Below are 12152 nucleotides of genomic sequence, written 5' to 3' on the forward strand. Positions count from 1 at the left end.
TTGGCACAGAATAGAGCAGGGTTTAGGGCTGTTGTACATAGGGTCACTATGAGTCGCAAAGGACTCGACAGCACATATCAACAATGACATTATACCCTAGATGTTTTTGTCTGTCAGGATCCAAGGATGGTGAAAGATAAGAGGAATAGAAATAAAGAATAGGATAGCAAAGTATTTATCTGGTTGATAACTGATGCTGTCCTAAAGTACAGAATACTGACTCTTGCCCTCCTGCCACTTCTGTTGCCTTGAATGCTGGCTAGGCTGTTATAGCAATATTTTCTTGATGTGGGCCATGTATGCTTTCCTTGGACTGGCTATTCTTCTTCTGCCCACCACACTCTCACTTTTTGCTTTCCCTGCCCACTGCTTTCGTACTCCTCTCACCTGCTGACAGTGTCCCTGTAGTGCAAAAGAATCTTGTGGCAAAATGCCTTTGAAAAGGACCCCATGCCACTAAACATATATTTTTTTTTTACATTTTATACTAATTTACTTATAAAGTTCATAATGTTTGTATACAATGTTTTCCACACCAGATCTTTTCCCTTTCCTTTACCCACACTTTCCTCCAGCCATCAAATTGTGTGACCTTATAATTAAGCCCTTAGAACTTTGCACTCATTCTACAACAATGATCTTATACAGTATTTATCTTTACGAGACTGAGTTATTCCACTTAGAATAATGCTCTCTAGTACCTCCCATGTTAGATAGTAATGTACAAAATCATTGCTCTTGTGTGCTACACAGTATTCTACTCTGTGAATGTACCATAATTTCTCAACCCATTCCATTGTGGTTGGGCATTTAGGTTGTTTGTATGTTCTTACTGTGATGAATATCACTGCTATGACTATTGGTGTACAAGTATCTATTTGTACCTCAGTTCTCATTTCCTCAGGGTATACTCCAAGCCATGGAAGAGCTGCTTCTATGGAATTTCTATGTTCAGTGTTTTGAGGAAACACCAAACTGCCTTCCAGAGTGGTTGTACCATTTTAGAATTCTACCAACAATATACAAAAGTTCCTATCTCACCACATCCTCTCCAACATTTATTACTTACTACCCTGCTAAACTTTGCCACTGCTACTCCGATGATATGGTATCTCACTCTTATTGCCAGTGATTGGGAGCAATTATCCATGTGTCTGTTGGTCATCCAAATATTCTCATCTGTGAAAAGTCTTTCCATATCTTTTACCCATTTTATAATTGGATTATCAGTCTTTTTCTTCTGGAGGCCCTGTCAGATAGTGTAAACTTTTGTTATGAGACCCTTGTCTCAGAGGGTATTGCCGAATGTTTATCCCCAGTCAGTAGGTTTTCTGTTGGAAAAAAATTTTTGATGAGCAAAAATCTTTAGAAGGTCTTATTCATCAATTTTATCCTCTTCAGATTGTGCTTTTCTGGCTCTATTTGGTGGTCTCTTTATATTGTAGACTAGGCCTTCTAAGCTTGGTCCCAGTTTGTGTCTTATGAACTTTATGGTTTTGGGCTTTGTCCTCAGGTCTCTGACCCGCCTTGAGTTGATTTATGTGTTTGGTGTGAGATGAACAGAAAACATAAAAGATTAATTGTTTTTATTACAAATTCCCAGCTATCAAGTAGAGTGCAGAAATGTGGAAAAATGCCATTTCTACTCCAACCACAAAAAATAACAGAATAACCTACCTAGCAGACAGCAGAAGTCACAAGGTAAAAAAAAAAAAATTTTGCTTGAAATTTAAGAAAACATTGGTTCCTCTAAGTAGTCACAGGGATGTGAGCAAAGGCTTTCTAGAAACAGATCAGTTACAAAATTACATTAAGATACCACCTTCTTGTCCTTATAATGGTAATGATTACAGGAAAAAGGAAGATAAGATATAGCTAATGTTGGCAAAGTTGTAAAGAAACAGAAACCCTTGTCCACTGCTGGTGAGTATGACAAATAGCATAATCACAATTAAAAGCAGTTTCGTGGTTCATCAAAACAGGTGAAAACAGAATACAGGACTCCACAATCTTAATCTTGGGTATATACACAGAAGAGAATGCAGGAATCAGACAGAGAGGTGTAAACCAATGTTCACTGCCACACTTTTCACAAGAGACCAAGGGTTGTAATAACTAAACAATCATCAACAGATAAGTGGGTAAATAGATGTAGTATATACACACTGAGACATTACTCAACCATAAAGAGAAATGAAGTCCTGATATGTACCACAACTGAATACGCACTTGACAACATCATCTAAGTAAGTAATAAAAAGACAATTAACTATATGAAATAAAAAAACATTTAGAAACCAAAGATTATTCTCAGTTACCATGTGTGGAAGAGGAAAAAAGGAGGAGAGTTTTTGTTTTGAGTTTATATTGATGGTAGTGGAATGATTTGGAAAAGGATAGTGGAAATGGTTGTTGAAGAATATAATCAATATAATCAATCAAGAATATAATCAATGCTTCAAAATTGCACATGTAGACATTGTTGAGATGGGCTAGGTTTATTATGCCTATTTTACCTCAACAATATTTTAAAAGAAAATTCTTTTTTGTTTAGAAAATCTAAAGCAGTCATTTATCCTCTCATGTTTTAAAACAGAAACATTTGTATTTGTGCGAAATTACTAGTAATTACTGTAATGTAGTGTCTGCCTGGTTTTTTCCTATCAATGGAACATTTCCTGCTGCTCCATCAGCCTCTTACTATACAATTATAGATAATCAAGATTTGTTCATATTACTGTATGAGGTAGGTAGCAAAAGTAGGTGGTCCCTTGCCAACACTCTTTATGTGGGGTGCCATTGAGTCAGAACTGACCCATAGCTGACTATCCGGGGAGTTTTAGAGGGAATAAATCACACAGGGAGCATCTCCAGAGCAGCTGGTGAGTTCAATCCCACCAGCTTCTTGCTATTATTTTTTTTCTTAACACTATTATCAACTTTTTACCACCTGGCCACCAGAGACCATATCCACAGCCAGTGTCCAGGATTTGTGCACTGTGAAGTCTCAGTGTGACTTCCCTACACAACTATTGCTGTAACAAGTACAACCAAGTACGGTAGTTACTCGCTTTCAGTTCTTCAACTGGGGCAACTCAGACATTAGTCTTCCCAATTGCTGGTGTTACATTCACAGTCCTCTAAGCTATCCACAAAGCCCCATAAATGGGTCTGAGGAGCAAGCAAACCCCAATAAACCCATTTGTTTTCTAGGTAGTCTATAATTTGTAGTCACCATTATACCAAAAATCATTCCACTGCCATCAACATAAACTCAAAACAAAAGCTCTCCTCCTTTTTACCTCTTCCACAAATGGTAACTGAGGATAATCTTCGGTTTCTAAATTTTTTTTTTAATTTCACATAGTTATTTGTCTTTTTTATGACTTACTTAGTTCTGCATGATCTTGTCAAGTGTTCATTCAGTTGTGGTACATACATGTCAGGACTTAGGTTGACTGTTTCAGCTAATTCTGTAATATGAATGTCTTGTTTCAGTAGCTTTAGTTTGACATACAATTGTTGATTGTTTTTTACTAAAGGGAAATGTAATTTTATATTGTTAAAACTAATATTTTTATTCAATATATTATTTTTTCCAGCAAATGAATGTAAGGTTGGGTGTATGGAAAATGGAAAAAGTGAATTCTTAATGCTTAACATGGAACGTTAGTGTGAATTCTGAAACACCTTCAGGAGAGCACCTTACCTTGGCTTTCAAATCAGCACACAATTCCTGTTGCTTTTTCCTATCCTTAGCCAAAGTGCACTCCATTTCATGAGTTGCACAAGCCTCAGCAAGGATCATCACAGCCTTCTGTATAAAGTCTTTCCTATTCTTACTCCAATTTGTTATCAAGATCTTTCGCTGCTCCCTAGCAAACCGATATTGATCACAATATTTTTCATGCTCCACCTGAAAAGGTGACAATAAAAAGTTTTCATCAGAAAAAATGATCCTACAATTTAGAAGTTAATTATTACAAAAGAAATAAAATAAATCATAATAAGTATTTTGCTAAACTAGGGGCAAACATCGCATAGGGTCGCTATGAGTCGCAAACGACTCGATGGCACATAACAACAACAACAACAGGGGCAAACATGCTCTTTATAGGAAAATAGGAACCAGGAACCAGTGCCAGTTTCAGGGCCCTGAGCCTGTGACTAACTGATAACTGGGACAACTCACTGAACCTTTGTAAATCCTTGATTTCCTTCTAAAATGTAGTCAATTGTGTGACTTCTAAAATAACTTACACTTCCCAAAGGTGAATGATTCCATAAAGAGCAATATTTTCCCTATATACAATTTAGATACCCCATCTTTAAATCAGTTTTAGTATTCTAACAATTACTCTGAGTGCTGCATTGAGATAATATGCTAGTAACCAGAAAATTATGACAATAATCCTGGAAAAATTAGCTTTATTATGAATTACTGAAATATTCAGATGTTAGAATACTCATACTTGAAGAACTGCAACAATGATCATTTGCCTTTCCACCTCATACTCCTGAAGGGCATGGCACACTCACATTCCCACACTCATTAGCAACAATAGCTCGTACAAGGGTGATTTCCAACCAAATATTGACAGAGGAACAGGAATAGGGAAACTTATGTAGTTTGCAAAATCTCCACAGGTGATTCAGAAGCACACATCATATAAAGATGTGTTCCAGAAGTTGAAAGCCACTAATCTAAAGATATCTATCAATCTATTGTTGTTGTGTACCATAGTCATAACTGACCCATATAGATCCTTCAGTAGGTTTTCAGAGGCAGTTAATCAGATGGAAGGAGACTGTGCATTCTTCTTCCACGCAGCAGTTGTTGGCCTTGTGCTTTGTGCCTTCGGGATTGCAGGGCAGCATCTTTCTACTAGGCCACCACAGCTATCTCTCTCTCTCTCTCTGTATACATATATAATTTTGCCAGCATATAAAGACTAAGTCTCAGAATTTGATACATTATTCAGTCTCTAAGTGGTGTGAGACAGGAAACTATCAAGCAGGATAAGGTAGGCTTTTCCTTTTTAAAATAACCTTTTATGAATTATTAATTAGATACATAATGAAATAGACAAAGGTCTTACATAAACCAAATATCAGCTACTCAAATGCATTCTACAAAGATTTTAAGCTTGTTCCATAGAGCAAAAATATACTCAATACCTGCCAAAGATTAAGAAGAAAGGTATACGACAGGCTACCATGCCTAAAAACTAATCCAATGCAAGTAGTAAACATAAAAAAAAGGTTATCATGTTAATGTTTGTGAAATTAAAAGAACTGTCACGTTAAAAATGGCACCTGGCAACAGAATTCTTTCTACAGAATCAAACGGGAATTAAAGGAAGATGTAATTTGAAAAATAACTTGTTTCATTTTAAAATTAAAAAAATACTATAGAGAATGTTTCATATGTAACACATATTTTATATAAAGTTCAGATTTAAAACTCATACTTGGGGATGGGGACATGGTGGGTGAGAGATGAGAGTAGTAGATATGGTCACAATACATTAGCTATGTGGCTATTGCTTCTGTTTACTCACTTGTAAAATGAAGAAATCAGTACTACCCTTCTCATCAATATCTTGTTTGCTGAAGGAATTTACACGATTGACACAGACTCAACTTCTATTACAAAGACCAGTATCGTTATTGTTGCTTGCATATTTTAAAACAACTACCAAAATGCAGAGTATGTAATAATCTTTTAAAGTATGGTTCATTTATAGGCAGAGGGAAGGGGTGGAGGAATTAGGACAGATCTAGTGGGAATCTAAAAAAGTGAGGTCATAGTGGACATAGACCGATAATGATTAAATTTATAAAACAGAGTATAGGGGTATGATTGTATGAAACAAAATGTGTGAATGAAGGACTGTGTAAAACACAATGTTCATGGAAGAAATACAATGTGTACAAATTGTGTATGCAAAACAATGTAAAATTTAAAAAGAATTTCATTGTTGATGTGGAAATTAATGTTTTCTTGCTTTTCTAGTCTTGTCAACAAAAGAACAAAACGGTAATTCCCTACTAAATTCTCTGGGAAATTTCAGTCACACTCTGATATCTGAATTTTGGGTTATTGTGTTTCAGATGTTTTTAGGAAGCTCTAGCTGAACTGCCATGATGAGGAAAGTATAGGAAAGATCCAGTCCCAAAGAAGACTGTTGATGTCCCCAATACTAGAAGGACTTAGGTAGCAGGTTCCATGGCCCAAGGTACAGGCATTCCACCTTTACTCAAAGCCTAAAATTGATGAAAACACTGAAAGAGTCATATCTAGAGAGGAGCCTTGGAAGCCAAAGCAAGACCTCAGGGGCTAGAAGACACAGGAGTAAATATTGTTAGTAGTGCTTCCATACCCTTTATATGGACTATTTAAACTTGACAAGTGCTTGGCACAAATTAGCAACCTAAAACTATATTATTTTTTTAAAACTACATTATATAGAAAAAAATTTAAAACTCAATTTAAAATTATTGTGTTGTCGTTTTATGGGTTAGGGTAGCAGCAGCAAAAAATTCAAAGGACATGTTTCATTGGGGAAATCTGCTGTCAAGAACCTCTCCGAAGCTCTAAAGAGCAAAGATATCAGTTTAAAGACTAAGGTTTCCCTGATCCTGGCCATAAAATTTTCAAATTACTTCTGAAAGTTGGATAACAAATAAGGATGACAAAGAAGAATGAATGCTTTTGAATTGCAGTATAGGCAGAGAGAATTGGAAACACTGGGGACTGAAAAGACAATACAAATCAGTGGTAAGGGAAGTGCAACTAGAGTTCTCCTTAGAGGACAAGGAAGACGGCACTTTGTCTCAGTTGCTTTGGGCATATTTTCAGGAGAAACTAGTCCTTGGAGAAAGAAATGCTGGGAAATAGAGTCTGCAAAAGAGATAAAAATCCTCAGTAAGATGGATTGGCACAGTGAATATAAAAATGGGCTTGAGCATTGAGGTATGAGGAAGGCACAGAATAGGGCAAGATTAGGTCTGCTGTACATGGGATCTCTGTAAATCACAGTCCTCTTGATGGCATCTAACAAAAAATAATACAGTATGGGGTCACTGATACAATGTAACTCCCTAGAATGTAGAGTCCAGTACTCACCAGATCATGCCTAGATTTATGAGGAAAATATCTTTGTAACATGTCCAGATACAGAGTTCTTCGGGCAAAAAGATCTCTGGGATATTGATCCAAAACAGCCTGGTAAGTCCAGTGTTCTTCTTCACTTAAGTGGAAGTTTCTAGAAGAAACAATGATACCACACCACACTACTAAGTAATTATGGGGTATGAGGGAGTCCAAACTGCTCAAGTAATTTAAAATACTAGCAAGCAATAATAATAATAATAATAATTAAAATGAGATTTGTATGTATGTGTTCTAATATACTAACCCAATTTAAGGTCTAGAATAGAAAAAATATTAACTTTAGTACAAAGAGGTTTTTACCCAATATTTCATTACTTGTTCTATCTTGTTTATAAAGATATGTTTGTCATCAATATATAAAACTTAGAAAAATTAGAAACTAAAATTTTAAACACATATTAAAAAGGAATTTTGGTTATTTAATGAAATACTCATCTTCAGATGAAAGGAAAATATAAATAAAGACAGTTAAATGAGCACATATAAAGGAAAGTTAAGGCAGAGTAAGACATTTATTTAGAAAAATTTAGAAGTATTTCTTTAGAAGGTTTAGAAGAGGCCATAGTACCAGAGATATCATTGCGGATGTCAGGTAGATCCTAGCTAAAAGAAGAGAATACCAGAAGTATTTGTGTTTTATTGACTATGCAAAGGCATCTGACTGTATGGGTCATAACAAATTATAGCTAACATTGAGAAGGATGGAAATCTTAATTGTGCTCATGAGAAATCAATGTCCAGACCAGAAGCTGTTATTAAAATGGAGCTGGGGGAAATTGCACAGTTTAAAATCAGGAAGAGTGTGCATCAGGGATATATCCTCTCTCCATACCTATTCAATCTGTATGCTGAGCAAATAACTCATGAAACTGGACTCTATGAAGAGGATGTGGCTTCAGGATAAGAGGAAGACTCACTAACAATCTGCATTATGTAGATAACAAAACTTTGCTTGCTGAAAGTGACGAGGATATGGAAATGCTTGCTGCAGAAGACCAAAGACATTAGTCTTCAGTAAGGATTACATCTCAACATCAAGAAAACAAAGGTCCTAACAACAAAGAACCTTGTACCATTTATAAACATACACTAAGGATCACATCTCAATATCAAGAAAATAAAGATCCTAACAACAAAGAACTTTGTAACATTTATAAACCTAAGCTTTTCTACAAGATGGAACGTTCATTAGCTTGACATGGAAAAGCAGAAGAAGAAAGAAAAAAAAGCAGCAGAAACCACATAAATGTAAGTGATAACATTTGTATGGTTACTTAAAGAAAACTGCAAATTCTAAAGTCTCAATTATCAAAATCTGTATTAAGAACTCCACGACTCAGTATAATTTTTCATATGCTCAGTATTTTTAGTATTATGGATATGAAAATAAACTTAGAAAGTTTTTTTAAGAAAAGTAAACAAAAGTCCTCTATACAAGACCAACAATTAATAGGATGATATATGAAGAAAGGATTGAAGCTGTCAAGAATTTCATTTTGCTTAGATCAATAATCAACACTTTTGGTACCAGCAGTCAAGAAATGAAGAGATATATTGCACTGAGCAAGTCCAGTGTCAAGGACCTCTCCAAAATACTCAAAAGATATTACGTCAGTTTGAAGACTCAAGTATGCCTGATTCAACCCTGGTCTTCTCAATCATCTACTATGCTAATCGCCAGAGAATAAATAAGGATGATAGAAGAAGCATTTATGCCTTAGTGGATAATGAACGCTATATTGGAATAGATGGGGAGAACTGTTTAAAAGAAATATATGATTAGGCATGATATGTAAGACAAGGTCCAGAATAAGAAGCACATTGCCAAGAGGACTGTGGGAGGGGGAGGGAAGGGGAAGGGGGGAGGGGAGTGTGCAACAATGAATAAATATTTTTTAAAAAGGAAGTGAACCGAGGGAGGGGTAAGGAAGGGGGAGAAGAAAAATGCAACAATCAATGAATGAAAATTCAATTTTTCGGAAAACGTTCATTAAAATCACAATTACAATAATTTTTTTTAAAGTACTGCCAAAAGAACAAACAGATATGTCTAGGATAAAGGGCAGCTAGGGTGCGTCCTGGAGACAAAGGTGGCGAAGCTTCGCCTCTCATACTTTAGACACGTAGCTAGGAATGGCTGCTCCTTGGAAAAGGGCATCATTCTTGGAGAGATGGTGGGTCAGTTTAGGAGAGGAGATTCTCCTATGAGATGGATTGGCACAATGACGTAAGCATTGGGCTCTAGTGTGTCAGAGATGATAAGGATGGCACAGGACAGGGGAAGGTTCAGGTCTATCATTGATAGGGTCGCTGGGAGTCAAGCACAACTTAATAGCACCTAACAACAAAAATAAGGCAATTATTTATGGTTTAACTCTAACAGTAAGTTATCCCCTCAATTTCTTAAATTGTGGGGATAAGGCTAGATATTGGCAGTGAAAGAAGGTAAATGTTGTCACGTTCTACATGACTAAAGAAATAATTTATAAATAAAATTGCTTTAAGTCTCTTTCTCTACAACATGTCAGCCATTAGAAAGGTCTTTTTCACTTTAGAAGCCTTGACACTGGCTGGATTTTTGTTCTATATAAAGTATTAGCAAAGCCTGAAGCAGAATAAAAAAAGTTGTAGTATCAGCTTAAACTATAAGCAGAATTAATCTGCTATGTATCCTAAGTGTATTTGCATATTATTATTCTTACTTAATAAATTAGCATAATCAAATACAGATGCAATCAGAGGGAATATTATTAGCAGCAAATACTTCTTTGATCTAAGATGGAAATTGGTTATTGTTTATTTCTACTTTATCAGTGGTCTTTGACTTTAAGTTAATTGAGAAATTCAACGACTTCCTCTTTATGCCTTCTATCTCCCTTTAAAATATTTGACAATTGAAAATAGAGTAAAACCTTTTGTATCAGTGACACTAATGGGAATTCCACTGTCCTCATACAAGGTTACCTAGTTTTGTAAAGCACTTCATTATCTGCGTTAAATAGCTAGAAAGGGAAAAAAGTCTTTTTCAAAAGAGAAAAGAAAATTCTCTCTCCTAACTCTATTATGAGGAGAAAAAGAGGACTTGAGGGCCTCCACCTGAAAGCACAATGCTCTCTAGTACTTTGAGTACTAAACATAATTATCAATTGTAGAGAAAGAAGAGTTTGAGATGCATTTATTCAATGAATACACTAAAGGTTTGGTCCTGTATGAATCAATTATGAATTTTTTGACAGTCCAAGGCTTCTGTGAATAAAGTATTTCAAACTCACAACAGTAAGCAGGGAGAAAGGATTACTTGAGTATACTTGGCATGTGAATTGCCCTCAATTCTTCATAGACAATATCTCAGGTCCTCTCTCAAGGAACATCTTTTTATTCATGGCAACAAGAAGGTGTTTTAACAGCAGAGTTAGCCACATAATTTCTCTATTATCACGAGCAAGCAACACAGAGACAAGCTCAGATTCTCATTTAAACTTTTTCTGTTTGTGGATGTCCTATTAGAAGGTGACATGACAGAACAGAGGTCCAACATGTTTTCCATCTTTTTAATTATATAGTCATCAATATAGTGGATGTGTATGGCGCCTGCCAAGATTGCCTTTTCCAGCTGGCATTTCATCATCAAGATCCTGCTAGCCTTGACCAATAATTTAGATTCTCCTCTTCTCTAGAAAACCATGTTGGGTCAAATGGGAGCTGCTTCATCCAGGAAGACTTTTTCAAAGGCCAAACATAACCAATGGCCTTCGGACATTGTTATTGTTGTTAGGTGCCATCGAGTCGAGTACAACTCATAGTAACCCTCTGAAAAAAGAGATCTGAATCCTGTCCTATCTTGCACTATCCTCATCACCTCTGACACACTCAAGTCTATTGCTGCAGTCACTGTGTCAATCCATCTTGTTGAAGGTCTTCCTATCTTTCACTGACACTACACTTTTCCAAGCATGATGTCCCTCTCCAAGAAATAGCATCTCCTTTAGAAATAGTAGAGAATACAAGGCTATACTTGCCTCAAAATGGGACCAATCAGTGGTACTGCTTCTGCTCCACAGCATCCCTGTGGAATCAGACTGCAGCCAGTCTCCAGACCTTGTCTTTGCTTAGCCATCTTCCCCCATAGTAACCCATTTCCTTCACTATCTTCTTCCCTGAAATCACCAACCTCCAGCCAAAAATCACCTGATCTAACAATTTTTGTTTCAGATAAGCTTCTATAGACTATGGCCTGAAAAAAAAACTACAAGCAATCTCACCTATAACTTTCATAAATTGTTTAAAGTCTTTGGTAAATGAAGAATGACTTCTAAACGAATTATTTTGACGACCTCTCATACTGAATGGTGGTACAAAATTATGACTGCCCTTGAAGGAAAGTGCAAATAGCAAACATTTACCAAAAGAAATGCTTTTGACATAAAAAGCATACATTTAGCAGTTTGCATTGCTATAAATAAATTCAGCAGCAGGAGAATTTGTGGCACTCAGTACATTTTTATACATTATGTGAATGTATTAATTAGGTGCTATTTTAGTGACGGTAAAATCACTTACACATAAAATGATAACATAATATTAAAGCTAGATATTTCAAACTAAGTATACCATAAACAGTGATCACATCCATTTTGCCATCATATCCTTTTTTGCTCTTCTTGACTTTACACACCTCCCATTCCAACAGCTTTTTTCCAATTACCACTGTTTTTAAGTAATTTTTCTTGTACATATAGAATGAAAAAGTACTTAATAAATCCATATAAAGAATAAAAATGACTTAATAAAAATAAAAAACATACTTAAAAGAAATTATGCATCAATACTCACATTGTTATTTTTAGAAAATGTAAAAATAATTTTAAACTTTCCAATTCTTTTTTTTCTATCTTTTATTAATTTTCATAAACATTTACAGAGATTTTGGGTTTCCATTCATTCATTGTTGCACTATTCTCTCTACCCTCCTCCC

The 12152-nt window shown here is 35.6% G+C and overlaps 1 protein-coding gene across 1 annotated transcript in view; it reads right to left on the bottom strand.

Moving 5' to 3' along the window:
• The window catches only part of CCDC148 (coiled-coil domain containing 148), a 314203-nt gene that overhangs the window by 243888 nt on the left and 58163 nt on the right, over positions 1–12152 (bottom strand). The window contains exons 5-6 of the mRNA XM_006880794.1: positions 7130–7268; positions 3710–3916 (exon numbers count right to left, since the gene is read on the bottom strand). Coding sequence (XP_006880856.1) covers positions 3710–3916; positions 7130–7268 — 346 coding nt within the window. The remainder of the gene's footprint in view (positions 1–3709; positions 3917–7129; positions 7269–12152) is intronic.

This window comes from Elephantulus edwardii, unplaced genomic scaffold (genome assembly GCF_000299155.1).
Source record: "Elephantulus edwardii isolate Elephantulus edwardi_28Jun2011 unplaced genomic scaffold, EleEdw1.0 scaffold00010, whole genome shotgun sequence".
Classification (NCBI taxonomy): Eukaryota; Metazoa; Chordata; class Mammalia; order Macroscelidea; family Macroscelididae; genus Elephantulus; species Elephantulus edwardii.